The sequence below is a fragment of the Dryas octopetala genome, chromosome 6 (genome assembly GCF_963921425.1).
Source record: "Dryas octopetala chromosome 6, drDryOcto1.1, whole genome shotgun sequence".
Taxonomy (NCBI): domain Eukaryota; kingdom Viridiplantae; phylum Streptophyta; class Magnoliopsida; order Rosales; family Rosaceae; genus Dryas; species Dryas octopetala.
In genome coordinates this window covers 12,377,148-12,393,415 of record NC_141371.1, presented here as the reverse complement: position 1 = coordinate 12,393,415, position 16,268 = coordinate 12,377,148, and the positions used below count along the sequence as shown (strand labels likewise).

Sequence of the window (16,268 nt, the reverse complement as noted above, 5' to 3'; positions counted from 1 at the left end):
TTAATTATCTTATGTATCAAATTTTATGCTATCACCTTTCAAGAAAAGAAAAAGGTTAACTATTGGATTTTTTTTGGGTTAACTACAATTTAAAAATCTCTCATCTTTTGTTTTTTGCTAGACAAAAATATAGGTGACTGTTAAATACTGTAAGAAAAAAGGTTGAAAGAAACAAATAAGTGAGAAGGTTAGCAACATTTCTCGTCTTTATATATGGACTATGGAGAGTCATCCTGCCCTATTTAATACATGAGTACTTTATATACAGGAATTTCAAAATAGAGTGCTTTCTCTAGTCCCTTGTCTAGGACTCCTTTATGTACGTTGCTGAAGAACATGAACTTCATAAAGGCTTTTCTTCTGATAGGTTTAGTCATTAACATTGTACTTCTCATTTCCTTTGAGGCTTCGGCACGTGAGCAATATGAGATTACTAAAACAAGTGAGCTCCTTGTTTTGTTTTGTGATGTTATATTTGATATTTTTTTGTTTTGTCAATTTGATGTACATTCATTAATAACTGGTGATGCGTAAAATTCATCACATGGTCATTCTAACCTTTAACCTACACGTCAAGGCCTACATCAATCACCACGTCACTCTTCCTCTACCTTCTGCTTCGTCAAAAAGTTTCAATGAAATCTTTATGGTTTACTCTACTTTGGAATTAAGTCCAAATGTGTAAATGCATAATTTTTTTATGGTTTGATGACCCAAGAATGATGTGGCGGCTCTAGAATTCTAGATTGCTATCAGTGTGGGTATTTTGGTCAGTTCACAAAGTTTGGAGCTGCCACATCATCGAATCATTAAACAAAACTACAAGTTTACGAATTTGGCTTTAATTGTAAACTAAACTAAACCACAAATATTTAATTAAATTTCTTTGAAACACAAAGATTAATTGTAAAATAACTCAAATCACATGAACCAAAATGTAATTCGCGTTTCTTTTCTCATAGGGAAAAATGTGCAAAGTGTTAGTGTGAAGGAGATTAATAACAATAAACTAGGAGGACATGAACACGGAAAAGCGGATATGAAGTGGTTTTGCAACATACTAGTTGTTATCAGTTATCTACTGTGCTCTGAGATACACTAAAGTTAAATGGACTGTTTGGCAGTGATGAGCCCCCATATGAGAAACAGTAGAGTAATTGGGCTGTATCATGGTTTATTCATGTTTGGGCCTTGGGGTGTTATTTTTCCAGTCTCAGTGGGTTAATAATAATATTGTTGTAATTTTACCTTAACACATGGTGGTAGTTTATTGGCCACTATCTATAAATAATACTCTCTAGGTGGAGCTTGGGTTTTTCTGTTATAAAAAGTCTTGTACGTACTGTACCTATATGTTGAATTGTTGATGAATGAATATAAAATTTCTCTCTTTTAGTAATAGAGCCTCATTAATTGCCATCATAGCATGTATGAATACAAAATTAATACGTGAAATTTTTACTCGTACGTACAAATGGGCCTGATCGTTTCATTGCATAATATGTTGGGCTCACGCTAATGGCATTTGAATTTCAGACTCACCGGGTGTGTGTTGTCTAAATGTTCGAGAGGGTTTGTCTAGGTTTTCAATATAAACTCTAATTTTGTTTTGGTTTTAGTGTCGTCGTGCCTTTTGTAGCAGCTATTGTATTCTGTGGTCTTGAAGCGAGAAGGAAAACAAGTTGTGGTATGAAGTAGATTGACAAGAAGTCTGCTATGGTTTTTCCTATTAAATCAAGAATGATTGCGATTCAATTAGGAAACTACGTTATTGATTAGGAATTAAGGGGTTTCTTCTCTTTTGGGTTTCTTAACAGTCAAATGGGGTGTGCAACTTGTTGTGGATGTGGGTGTTATAACTTGTTTTTATCAAAAATGGGTAGTTCATAATTTTATCAAAGAGCACAACCATGAACTCTTTTCTGCATATGCATACTATTTTCCATGTCATAGGAATATTTTCTCTCTCGAAAAAAATAGTATTGAAGATTTACATGTAATTGGTGTGAAAACAAGCAAAATTTTTGCTGCAATGACCAAACAACATGGGGGATATGAAAATATTGGATTTATTGAAAAAGATGTTAAAAATCTTCTTGCTAAAACTATGCTTGAGCATTTTATGCATATGCAAGAAAATGATCATAATTTCTTTTATGCAATGGATTTAAATGAAAATCAATAATGTTTGATAAATGTTTTTTGGGTTAATGGAAAGGGTCGTGAAGACTATAAGATTTTTAGAGATGTTGTTTTCTTTGATACCACATATCTCACAAATAAGTATAAAATGTCATTTGCTCCATTTATTGGTGTGAACAATCACTTTCAATCTATGCTACTTGGGTGTGCATTGCTTTCATGTGAGAATATACCTATATTTGAATGGAAAATGTAAACATGGCTTTGAGCAATGCGTGGAAAACCTCAAACTTTTATACTAACTGACCAAGACAAAACTATGAAAGTAGCCATTAATTACAAAGGTATTTCCAAGTTCATGGCATTGACAATTTTATGGCATATATTAAGGAAAATTCCTGAAAAAATTGGCCATATAATTAAAAGGCTTAATTATCGATTTACCACCCAAAATTGTAACTCATTCCCACTTTACCACCTGAAAGTTTTTTTGTCCCAGATTACCACCTATAACTTACATCCGTGTCCCATTTTACCTTGTTCCGTCAACAATTCCGTTAATGCTGACGTGGTGCGCTGGATGTGCGCCACGTGTCACAATTTTTTTGTATTTTTTGATTTTTTTGATTTTTCTATTTTTATAAACTTTAAAAATTAATTAAAAATAGCTCTAAACTTAGAAAAATACACGGAAAATTCCTACCGACTTGTCTTAACTAGTACTAATTTACTATGGGGTCAAAATGCCAATTTTCCCTCTAAAAATTTCCAAAAAATTTGGAAAGTCCAAATTTATTTCTAAAAAATTAAAATACTCTAGACTCTTTTAAAATAATCTCCCGAACTCCAAAAAATATGAGGTCTGCACCGTTAGTCTTCTAAAAACTAACAATACCTTTCTCGTGAACACTTGCTACCCAAAAGACCTCTTGGTCTTAGAGAAAAATAAAATTCCCTATAAAATAAATTCTAGAAAAATTCTAAAATTTCTGTAAAGTCTCGAAATAATTCTCTAAAACAAGCTTTTGGTAATTTTTCAAAATATTTTTGAGAATTTGTCCAAGAGTTTACGAAAATTCTAGAATTTTTTCTAGAATTTATTTAATAGAGGAAAATTTATTTTACTTTTTTAGAAATAAATTTGGACTTTCTAATTTTTTTGAAAATTTTTAGAGGGCAAATTGGTAATTTAACCTTATATTAAATTAGAGCTAGTCAAGACGAGTCCGTAGGAATTTTTCGTGTATTTTTCTGAGTTTGGAGCTATTTTTAATTAATTTTCAAAGTTTATAAAAATAAAAAAATAAAAAATGCGGAAAAAAAAGATGTGACACGTGGCGCACATCTAACGCGCCACGTCAGCATTAACGGCCAGATCGTCAGCATTAACGGAATTGTTGACGGAACAAGGTAAAATGGGACACGGATGTAAGTTACAGGTGGTAATCTGGGACAAAAAAACTTTCAGGTGGTAAAGTGGGAATGAGTTACAGTTTTGGGTGGTAAATCGATAATTAAGCCTAATTAAAAAGCATGAAAGTTTTATGAGAATATTTAATAATTGCATTTACAATTCATGGTCATGTGAAGATTTTGAGAGAAGATGGTGGGACATGATTGAAAGATTTGAGCTTCAAGAAAATGACTGGCTTGCATTATTGTTTGAAGATCGTTCATATTGGGTGCCCATTTACATAAGAGACACATTTTTTGCTAAAATGTCTACAACTCAACGTTATGAAAGTATAAACTTTTTATTTTATTTTATATAAATATGTGAATAAAAAGACTACTTTGAAAGAGTTTTTTTAGCAATATAAGGTGGCTCTCCAAGATAGGCAAGAAAAAGAAGCTCAAGTAGATTTTCGAACATGGCACAAACAACCTGTTTTGAAGTCTCCGTCACCTTTTGAAAAACAAATGTTCATGGTTTACACACATGAAGTTTTTAAAAGTTTCAAGTTGAGGTTTTAGGAGCTGCAGGATATTATTCTAAAAAAGAGATGGAAGACAATATATATGACCCAAACTTTCAAAGTTAAAAACTTTGAAAAAAATGAGGAGTTCATGGTAGTACGAGATGCAAGAAAGAGGGAGATTTATTGTTTTTGTTGACTATTTGAATATAGTGGGAAGGAAACTTGAAAAACACTGCAAAAAAAGCCGTGTTGAACTTTTGAAATTGTTAACCTAAAGAATATGTGAGGATGGAAGCTTAATAATGTTTGGAAAACGTAAATGACGTTTCTTCTTAATCTTTGAATGTTGGTCATAATACACTTTGGACAAGAAAACAAATATTTTGAAATTTGAAAACAAAATAAAAAAGGATATACTTAATTTTCAAAGTCAAACATAAATGACAATTAATTACCAAAAAAATAAATGATAAAACCTTGAAATAAGACATTAATACGCACTAATTTGGAAAAAGCAGAAAACTTTGAAATTTGAAAATGAAAATCAAAGATGGAAAATATAATTACAAAAAAATTTCATGATAATACCTTGAAATAAGGCATTAATTCACAACATTAAAATTTACCTTTTTCAACTCAAAATGGTAAAAGTGGAAATCACAAAATAAATTTTCTGTAGAAAATAGATAATCCTACGTGGCAAATTAAAAAATGAGTGTATATCTAATTTTTTTTTTAAAAAGGAATAATATCAAATTGGGTCTCCTGAAATGAATGTATTTCTAATTAGCTCTATAAATATATATACAAATGCTCAACTCAGTTAATGATCCACGTGTAGGAGAGTTTTTGTAGCAGTCGACTTTAGTCGATTGTGGGTAGCAAAGCTCTATAACATAAATATATACTTCAAAATCCCAATGTGAGATTATATATTCTTTATCGGCCGTCTCTGATACATGTACAACTTATGTTTGGTGAAATGAAATACGTGTAGCTTAACATTGAGCCTAATATGTAATTGTCTACTTTGACACTATGTAAAAGTTAAACTATTTATCTTAAACTAATTCAAAATAAGTGAGGTCTAAAGTCTAAACCTTATTTATTGTGATTGAATACTTAAAATTCTTAATATCAAATTCTATATTGTCAAATAAACCAAGTACTGGAAACCGGCCGGCCAAGATGCTCTGACTGGTTTTTTTAGCTAGCTAGCACAACCTTCTCTTGTTCTGCATGTGTGGTATTGGAATATGGCTAGCTCATGCTTGTACATCGAGCAAATTACCTGAGATAGCAGCCATGGACTTCATCAAGCTACCAAAGGATAAGCAAGTCTCTGAGATTCAATAAGAAACAACTTGGCCTTGGGTTGTTATGAATATTAAATTAATCAATTAAAAATATTTTATATCAGTTTGAAATGTTGCTTCTATTAATTGTTTTGGTTTTTTTATGAAGCATGCTAGCTATCTGTTTTGCATATTGAATTATTAGTCAACCTGAAAGAGACCTCAAAACAGACACCAAAAAGAAGCAAAAATTATTTGATCTTATTCTAAAGTTCTTAATGAGAGGGGGAAAAAGAGTCAGATAAGGACCCGAATATAAGTAGTTGAAGCGTCATCCAAATTGGAATTCCGCGTAGTTAGAAAAAATTAAAGAACGATAAAAAAATAATTTATATGATCAATTGCTAATATTGAAGCGTGAAAGTCAGGACTTCCTTGCTTCAATCGTTTTCTTTTTGGCGTCAGAATTTTTCGATTGGTTGGTTTTAGGCCCCGTTTGGATTGTTGTAGAGGACCCAAAAGCTGCTGTGGATGACAATTCTCAATCACCCACAACAGTTTTGGTGTTTGGTAAAAAAATAAAAAAGTGCTTTGCCCCACAATTCTCAACTCCCCACAACAAAAATAGAAAGCAAGTTTATAGGTGCTTTTGAAAGTTGCAGTGAATCACAGCAATAATGAAAATTTTATTTTACCCATAATACCCTCATTTTAGTAATTATAAATAGTCACAACAGTTTTACATTACAATTTACCAAATACCTTCATACTGCTTTTTGTACTCACAACACTTTTGAAAATATAGTTTACCAAACACTCAACTACTTTACTTCACAACTGACTTTACTTCACAGCTGCTTTACTTCACAGTTGTTTTTTCTCACAGCAATCTCAAACTAAGCCTTAGACTAATTTGCTAATTCCTATTGAACTACTTGCTACTTTCAATCCAAAAAATAGATATTTGATTGACGAAAAAGAAATGATAAATTAGATTCTTTTTCTCCACCAAGAAAAATATTCTTCCTAGCAAAAAAAGTCAAGAAATTAAAAATCAAGAAAATATCATGGGAGTTAATTCATTTCCCAATACAAGAAAAAATAGTGATTCTATTTGAGTACTTTGAAAAGAACTTCGTTAGCCTTCAATTTTTTATTTATTAAAAGACTCTTTTACCCTTCATCAATCTTTTTATCTCATTAATTGGGATGATATTTTTTATTTTCTTTTTTTCTTTTCATTTATTTACTAATTAAAAAGTAAAGAAAAAACAAAGAAATGAGATAGAGAATAGGTCGATCAAATGAGGTATATCTCATTTTAGCCATAATGAATTATTAATTTGTGAGATATACTCTGCATTGTAGTTTGATGATCTAAACTATCTATTTTATAAGTCTCTATTCGAGAATCACCCAACAAAAAAAAAAAGATAAATCAAAGACAATAAAGATATCCAATTGTCGAAATAGGTCCTAAAATTGAATTTCTCAAAAAAAAAAAAAAAACCATTAAATAAATGAGTGTGATTGAAATAAAGTTAGGAGATGATCGAGTTCCCATGCATGTAAAGCATACATATATAATTGAATATAATTGAGTGTAACTCAATTAAAGTTATGAGATGAGTTCCAATGTATAAATACTGATAACTTTTTCTATGAATTTAGGGTTAACACACAAATACTGCCTATCATAGGTATTTGATGATAACAAATCATAATATAACCCTCTATAAACAATGTTATATATATATATATACATAAATGATCATTCGCTCACCATAGAGCGGGGAATTCAATGATCGGAGTCCATTTTTTAGGTCCACTCTTAAGGGTCGTTCATGTAAAAAGTCAGCCAAATCGATAATTGTTTAGTTCTCCAAACTTTGCAGACAAATACAATTCGTCAAATAAGGTTTAAATGATATTGACAGTTATACACTGGCTAAACAGTTTTCAATTTGACTGATTTTTTGTAAGGGTGATCTTTGAATGATGCTCTAAAATATGGACAATTCCGATCATTGAAATTCGTTACTGGGTGATTAGGTGAGCGAGTGATCATTAGTATATATATATTTATATATATAGGCTCCTTCTATTGAGATATACTCTATTGGGGCCCACACGAGTCGTTTTGTGTCAATTCGAACCGTTCATTTTTTACATCTCCATTAATAGATCATCCATGTAAAAAATTAGCCAAATCAGAAATCATTTGCCTATCTAACTTTGATCAAATAAATGGACGAACCAAATATTTTCAATCAAACCGTCAATTTATTTAATCAAAGTTAGATAAACAAATGATTTCCGATTTGGCTAATTTTTTGCAAGGATGATCTATCAATAAAAATGTAAAAAATGAATGGTTTGGATCAACACAAAACGACTCGTGTGGGCCCCAACAAGGTCATACCTTAACATAAATAAGTTGAGGTATAACCGTTCGCAAGGATCATCTTCATTGATAAATCATCCTTGCAAAAAATTAGCCAAATCAAAAATCATTTGCCTATCTAACTTTAATAAACAAATGGACGGTTTCATCGAAAATACTTGGTTCGTCCATTTATTTGATCAAAGTTAGATAGGCAAATGATTTTCGATTTGGCTAATTTTTTGCAAGGATGATCTATCTATGGAGATGTAAAAATTGAACGGTTCGGATCGACACAAAACGACTCGTATGGGCCCCAACAGGATATACCTCAACAGAAGGAGCCTGTATATATATATATATATGTATATATATATATATATAAAGGAGGCGGATCCGTGACATTCTATTTTTTATATAAGTTTTGACACAATTTTCAATAGGGCCTACTCGATATAGGATTACAACGATCCGAATCGTCTATTTTTTAGGTCTCCATTAAAGAATCGTTCTTGCAAAAAATTAGATAAATCAGAAATCATTTACCTACAAAGATTAAATAGTCAACAAAATAAACACTTAAAATGTTGACCATTTAATCTTATATGGTAAATGATTTCCGATTTACTTAATTTTTGGCAAGGATGATTTCTTAATGGAGACCTAAAAAATAGACGGTTCAGATCATTGAAATCCTATATGGAGTGGGCCCCATTCAAAACTTGTGTCAAAAATATGATGCCATGAATCATTCTCCATATATAAATACAAATTATCTTTGTGACACTATATCCGCTCGATATATTTTTGTGACACTCAAACATCATTGAATTTACAATACACGTTAAAATTAAGGTTTTTTTTTTTTTAAAGTCCAAAACGAAAAATACTCTGATCGGCAGGCCCACTTGCAAAAACACGGTGATAGGTCAGTCCACTTTAATGAGCCGAGTACTCGATAAATTGCCACTATCAGACGATAGTGGCAATCATTGTTACTGTGCAATAGTAGTTATTTAAATTATAAAAACACCCTATAAATTATCACTGTGTGACAGTGACAATTTGTCCTTTAAAAAAAAAAAAAAACCCATCGAGCGCTCGGCAGGGTACCGAGCACTCAGCGCCAAAAACATGGTACAAATCATAATGTGGAATTTATTTGTATAAAGTGGATCTATTCATCATTAATTCTAACTTTTTAGGTGAATTTGTTTAACATTAAGGACTGTAAAATGGACTTTAGAGTAATTTACTTTAAAATAAAAAACAAGAAGATCCTTTAGTTTATGTATTCTTTAGTTTATTGTTTCTTGATTGTTTTATTTGGTGAGAATTGTTCTGCAGTTAGATAAATAGTTTTTAGAGTAATATCCGATACAAGTTGTTTTTGGGGGTTAAGTATGAAACAAAAATTTTTTTGGTAGGATATGAAACAAATTTTTTGTTATAGAATATTGATCACTACTGTTGCCTACGATTCTAGAGTTTGGCTTAATCAATGATCGATCAAAAATCACAATCATCCATGCCTAAATATATGCTAGCCACAAAAAAAAAATTATATATATATATATATGCTGGCCGAGCTGATAGACTGATGACGTGAATGATACTTCCTCAGAGAACAACAGAACGCCAACCAAAAACCCCGTACCCACCAAAGACCACTATATTTTATTGAGACAAAAATTTCTATAATTCACGTGAAGTTGAATATCAACTACTAATAAATTAAATACGTTGGTCCATTGTATTTGTCTATAATATTGCGATTTGTATACTCTTTTGAAATTTTCATTCTTTCTGATTTTTGAGCAATTCTGGGGTGCAGTTATATACTTATATTAAATATGTCTTTTTGAAAAATAAAATAAAAGCATGCATTTGTGGCTTGGGGGTTAGACAGGAGAAATACATACAAATTTTAATACGAGATTAAAAAACATGTTTTTTTTCGGAGGGGGGTGGTTTGGATGATACAAGGACTAACATGTTAATTTCAAATATAAAAAATTAACCATGTTAATTCGAAAACTAAAATTATTTGTATATATATGTATTACTTCGTTTATTTTTTTGTTAGTTTCCAAATTCAATCTTAGGTGGTAAAATCCATCGCTTAATACAAAAATTTAAATAGGATGCAATTCGGTTTTATTACTAGATGATACTTTAATTTCAACTACTAAAATTTTTGGCACATAAATACGGATTTGGATTGATAAAAAAAAGTACAAAGTTAGATTCTCTACTTTTCTTATTTTTATTTATGTAAATTCTACCGTATAATTTAAATCAGAGAATTTATATACCTCCACTCACATCCAAAAAGTGATATAAATTTACTATTAATTAAAAAAAGCCAAAGAAACATATATATGGCATTAAAACTCACAAATCTTAAGCCAATTGCCACACGAAAATTAGGCTGCTACTAAATTCATTTTGTTTTCAATAACACTATTTAAAAATTTTAGTAGCTGAATTAAAAAGAAACTTATTTTTTAGCATCTAACCGAATTCACCTCTAGGTGTGAGTTCACTTAATTATCCAATGATACAAGGGAAATACTCCTCCTCTTAGTTTACTTATGACAAATAATCACTTATTCGATGTAGAATAATGAGATTTGATCAACACAATTCATAGGAGAGAGTGAGTATTTGCCCTTTTGACTATTCAACTTTTTCTTCATTTTTTGTTTTCGGATTTTCCGGTATAAGATTCTACATAACATGCTCCAACAATATATATCAGGGTTTCACTAGAATTAGAATACGACTGCAAATGAATAGACATTTAGAGTACTATATAACATCTTCAATTGTTCTATAATATATATAATATGTTCGATCTGGTGCGCGCTATGCATTATTCTATATATGTCATTCCACGCATCATACGACTTCAAAAGCACTCCCCTGAATTAGCCTCTCCCTTTTACACCTAGCTCCTTTCATTTTCCCTCTCCTGCTTATATACAGAGCTATACGAAGAAACATCATCTGATCAATAAGTACAGACCAACCCCATTTGCCCACCTCTCTCTCTCTCTCTCTCTCTCTCTCTCTCTCTCTCTCTGCAGCTAACTTCAAAACCAAGCCATACTTCAAAAAGCAGAAGTGATAACTTAAGCATAAAAAAGGGAAGAGAAGAGTACAATTTAAAGCTTACTTTTGCATAAGGTCAATTGGTCAAATGGTGTACTATCAGCGCAATCACCAGAGGAAAAAAGGCACAGAAGAAGATGAAGAGTGCAGTCAGAGCTTTCTAATGGAGTACTGTGCAAACTCTGGTCATTACTACAAAAGAACAAAGCCAAAGCTTCTCACTTTTCTCCTCCTCTCTCTTCTCTCCTGTGCCCTCATATTAGGCCCTCATCTTATTTGTTCAAACACCGCTTTCCCTCCATTACGTAAGTTTAACTATTTTCTCTGTGCAGCGTTCCCATATTTTTTCTTTTTAGGTTCATAGCTTAATTTCCCATATTTTTCAATAATTCCTTTCTCTGTTTCCTCTTTATTAATTACCTGTAGTTTATACATAAATACGTGCCTTTTGGTTTTTGTAGATTCAGAGCCACAAGTAGAAAATGAAGGCCTTTCTTTTGCTGCTGATCATATAGATATTGTAAGCGATGCCTTGCCCTCTTCAACCTCTAATGGTTAGTGCTCTGCGCGCTTGCTTCTCCCTTTTTCCTTATATGTAGGTTGTTTGTGTTGTTACTTGTTCCCTTACAAAGTTTTCATCAAACAATATTCTTATTGGGAATTCGTTTATATGGAGTGTATGTTATAAAAGCACATATTATAGTGGAAAACCTACATTTCTAATATTTAAAAAGTGAATTCTGTCATCCTTATTTATTTTGTATGTCGTACAATATCTGTATGGTAGAATTTACTTTTTCTTTTTTTATGCTCAATTATCAAATAGTATTACTAAGCTGCCAAATGATTCTTTTTTAAAAAATTATTATTTGCGACGGTAACATCATCACGTAATTTTGCTATCATGCTATCATGCTATCATGCTATCATTATCATAATCCATCTCATGACCCACCAATAATTCATTAGGTTTTCACTTAATCTTGTGGGCCGTGATTTGTTCGAGGCGATAGTGGACTGGGTCAATTCAATCTTCCTATCAAGAAGCTCAAGGTCAAGATCGTTAATTTTGAGTCCAGGCTTGGCCCATGAGCCGATCCATAAACCTAGCTCTCTCACAACCCTTCATAATAATGTTTTTTTTTCCTACATCAGACCTCAAGTGCACCAATAAATGTTTTTAACCATTAAGCTACAATCCCCTTACTATTCAATTTTCTTTTATACTCTCCTAGTCATGTCCAAAAAAAAAAAAAAAAAAATTTTATGAAGTCCCAAGATGTACAAATCCATATATAATATACATATAAAAATTATTTTGCGTCAAATAGCATCATAGTCAAATAACATCAAAAGTAGTAGTATTGGAAAATGATTACTCAACTTTTCACCGAAAGAACAATTTAATTATTTTGGTCAATCCCAAAATAACTAATTGAATTGTTGCAAAGCTGAACCAATGGCAAGGACATGTCGATCTGTTGGCCTGCTGCGACCCACAAATAGAACCATGTACTGTACATTTTCGCTTTGAATTGTTTTCAATGTGCACTTTCAATTATTGTTGAGTCTTTCTTATTTTAATATAAAATTTAATTTTACCTTCTTTTTTTTTTTTGTTGACTGCAGGAACTATATGTTGTGATAGGAGCAGTTTCCGATCAGATATTTGCACCATGAAAGGAGATGTAAGAACAAACTCAGCTTCCTCTTCCATCTTCATCTACAGCTCCAAAAACCACGTTTCGAGCATTATCAAGGAAAACGAAGAAGGCGAAAATCAAGAAGTAGTCCAACACGAAAAGATCAAACCCTATACCCGAAAATGGGAAACAAGTGTGATGGACACCATTGACGAATTAAACCTCATTGAAATGAAAGACACTCAAAGCATTCACCATGACTGTGATGTCCAGCACAATGTTCCAGCAGTGTTCTTCTCAACTGGAGGCTACACCGGCAATGTCTACCACGAATTCAACGATGGGATTCTGCCATTGTTCATTACTAGCCAGCATTTCAACAAGAAGGTTGTGTTTGTCATTCTAGAGTTTAAGAATTGGTGGCTCATGAAATACGCAGACATTCTTTCGCATTTGACAGACTATCCGATCATAGATTTTAGTAAGGATAAGAGAAGTCATTGCTTCCCTGAAGCCATTGTTGGGTTGAGAATTCACAACGAGCTCACCGTGGAGTCTTCGTTGATGGAGGGGAATAAGAGCATTGTTGATTTTCGTAATCTCTTGGATCGAGCTTACCTGCTTCGAATTACAGGTCTCATTCGTGAAGAAGAGCGAAAAGCACAAGAAAAGCTTTACTCTTTGTCGACTGCCACGTCCAAAAGCTCCTTAAAAATGAAGAAAAATATGTCATCACATCAATCGACAAAGAAGCCTAAATTGGTCATCATATCTAGGAATGGATCGAGAGCCCTAACCAATGAGAACTTGTTGGTGAGAATGGCAGAGAAAATCGGGTTTCGGGTTGAAGTTCTGAGACCTAATTCGAGGACAGAATTGGCAAGGATTTATTGGGCTATGAATTCGAGTGATGTGATGATTGGGGTTCATGGAGCTGCCATGACCCATTTTCTGTTCATGAAGCCTGGCTCTGTGTTTGTCCAAGTTATTCCTCTTGGGACTACATGGGCATCAGAGACATATTATGGGGAGCCTGCAAGGAAACTTGGGTTGAAATACATTGGGTACCAAATTCTTGCCAAAGAGAGCTCATTGTATGACAAATATGACAAAGATGACCCTGTTCTTAGAGACCCAATGAGTGTGGCCAACACAGGATGGGAATACACAAAGAAGATTTATCTTGAAGGTCAAACTGTGACATTAAACCTCAGAAGATTTAGGAGGAAGTTGGTTGCTGCTTATGATTACAGCATTAGTAGAATGAACCAGCAATCTAGCTCATCTTGAATCACAGTGATCTCATAATTGATTTCATGTGTAGTTTGAACTTTGATTTAGTGTTTAATATTCATTTTGGAAGTTTGTACAGGGCACCAAGTGTCAACTAGGGAGATCTGTTATTTTGTATGTACTAAAGTAGAAACTGGTGGACATATATAACCTTGGTACGTAGGTTAAGGATTGAAAAGAAAACTTAGTTTTGTAAAATAGTATGATGTTCTAGGACTTTGTTGTTGTACTTAATGCATCAAAAATTGTACAAGATTCTACAAATATAGATACTCTCCACCTCAGCGAGAGCTTTTCAACCTTGGCCACCACGAAAGGGTTTTCTTCACCTTTGGTGGCTAAGGTTGGGAGAAGCTACTCCAAGCGCTATCCCGAAGCAAATTTAGTGACGGAGAATATGGAGGAGATTGAGACGAGCTTTGCAAAAAGTCTTGTTTTGACATAAGATGAGGTTGACGTGCTACATGTGAAGAAGACGTGCCTCGTGATAAGTAGAGAAGTGTTGCGAATGAGTTTGTGTGCCAAGTCTTGACAATAAAGCCATTCAATTAAAATTAAGGATTTCAAGAACATGCACGATGATCAAATTATGGGTTCCGTTGGAGAAGGTGACCGCGATCGCGAAGGATCTAGGGGAAATTTATTTCTTTTTACTTTCGCGTTCGAGCAAGATAAAGAAAGGCTGATTCATCAAGGTCCTTGGACCTTTTTTGAGCCTTTGTTTTGTTGGAGGAGCCAAATAGGAAGACAACGCCATTGATGCTACTGCTCTGGTTTGCAGATTTGTGGGTATAGTGCTACAATGTCCTATTGCTATATCTGACAGAGGATACAGGCAAGACAATAGGCAATGGTTTGGAAGATGTTTGGAGGTAATGGGTGACATCGAGTTGGACTTAGTGGGAAGGGTTATGAGGATCTGAGTGTGGGCCTCGATGTCACCAGGACTTTTTTGAGAGTCAAGAAATTAGCCTTGGAGGAGGATGGAACGATCAACGTTGAACTCAGCCGATATGAGCAACTTCCCACTTTCTACTTTGATTGCGGGCTTATCGAACACAGTTCTAAAATTGTTGTGTAGTCTCAGTTAAAGAAAAACAAAATCCCAACAAGCAGTGGGGGATATGGTTAAGGGTGAAAGTTTAGTTTGTGAAAATAAAATCGAAGGATGATGGAGGATCATACGAGAAAAATGGAGGTGCCCAAGCGATTTTGGTGCATAAGTATGAGATAAATGCACGTTCTAAGGGGAGATGGTTTTTCTAGGGAGAGAGGTACAAAATGAGGAAGTGTTGAGGTATCAATGGGTGTTAGTCAAGACAAGAACAGAACTTGAGACAAGAGTGCGCAACCCCTCTCAAACCTTAAAAATGGCTTGAAGAGTTACAAAGGAAAAAGCTTTTGGAAGAGTATGAACGTGCAGAAAAGGCAATTTTCAAGAACGATGCAATCCCTTGACAAAAATACAAAAAATAATAAGATTGTGGAACGGCAGAAGGAGGTGTCTAGAAAGGAGAAATGCCCTAGCCTGGTTTAGGGTGACAGTTCTCAGGTGGGGAGGACTTTGGAGGTGGTGGGAGTGGATTGTCAAAGAAGACAGAGGTCAAGGCTTAAGGGGGTGTCTTTCAAAAAGTGCTACAAAAGGAAGATAGTAGTGCTACTTGAAACATGACAATGAATACAAAGTCTAACTTTTCTAATGAAACAAGCAAACCCTAACCAACTAAGAATGAATCGGGGAGCAAGAAATGAGGGGCTTGGATAGACAAACCCAACCAAAAGAAAAAATGGAAGAAGGGAGTGGGGTCAAAAACATAAAGGAGATGAGGATGAGACTCTGAAGAAAGGCCGTGTATCTAACTTAGGTGTTGACGTGACAAAGAAAACTAATGTGGTGGGTCCGTATCATCTGGACCCATCACGAGCAATGAAACTCCTAATTAAGCTAGAATATCTAGGGGCTCCAAAAACCCCAGACATTGGACTCATTTAAGAGACAAAAATGATTGATCAACAAATAGAGAATTGCATTTTCAGTTGGCATGACAGGTGCTTTGATCAACAACCCCCAGCCATCCCCACCGCTGGCGAGGTTGCCAGTGGTCCAACCTGCGACTTGCACTCCCTTCTCTCTCTCTCTCTCTCTCTCTCTCTCTCTCTCTCTCTCTCTCTCTCCCTCCCTCTCGCTCCATTTTTCTCCTCCTCTCACTTTCCTTCTATGTTTATCTCTTTCCTTCTTCCTTTCTCTCTCTCCCTCTATTTTCTCCTCTCTCCGGTCTGTTCCAAAGGAAGACTAGCAACCTTGAGGCCTCCAAGTTGGAGATTGCTGTCAACCGATCTGGAGGCCAGCAAGGTTGCCGGCCTCCCTTTGCAACAAATCGGAAAGAGAGAGGAAGGAAGATATGGAGAAAAAGGGTGAAAAAGATAAAGATAGAGGGAAGGAGAGAGAATGAAGTGGAGGCTGTAGGCTGGACCACCA

At 33.9% G+C, this 16,268-nt stretch overlaps 1 protein-coding gene across 1 annotated transcript; it reads left to right on the top strand.

Moving 5' to 3' along the window:
* Positions 1-10,650: 10,650 nt before the first annotated feature.
* Positions 10,651-14,031, top strand: LOC147282458 (xylan glycosyltransferase MUCI21-like). Its single transcript, XM_086248036.1, has 3 exons — positions 10,651-11,158; positions 11,315-11,407; positions 12,483-14,031. The coding sequence occupies exons 1-3, from the start codon at positions 10,942-10,944 to the stop codon at positions 13,784-13,786; spliced, it is 1,614 nt and encodes a 537-aa protein (XP_086104162.1). The 5' UTR covers positions 10,651-10,941; the 3' UTR covers positions 13,787-14,031.
* The last annotated feature ends 2,237 nt before the right edge of the window (positions 14,032-16,268 follow it).

Bases quoted from the DNA above. Each gene is read 5' to 3' on its own strand.
- LOC147282458 (XM_086248036.1), top strand. From the start codon at position 10,942: ATGGTGTACTATCAGCGCAATCACCAGAGGAAAAAAGGCACAGAAGAA. The intron at 11,159-11,314 runs GTAAGTTTAACT...TGGTTTTTGTAG, and splicing joins CACCGCTTTCCCTCCATTAC to ATTCAGAGCCACAAGTAGAA. The intron at 11,408-12,482 runs GTTAGTGCTCTG...TGTTGACTGCAG, and splicing joins GCCCTCTTCAACCTCTAATG to GAACTATATGTTGTGATAGG.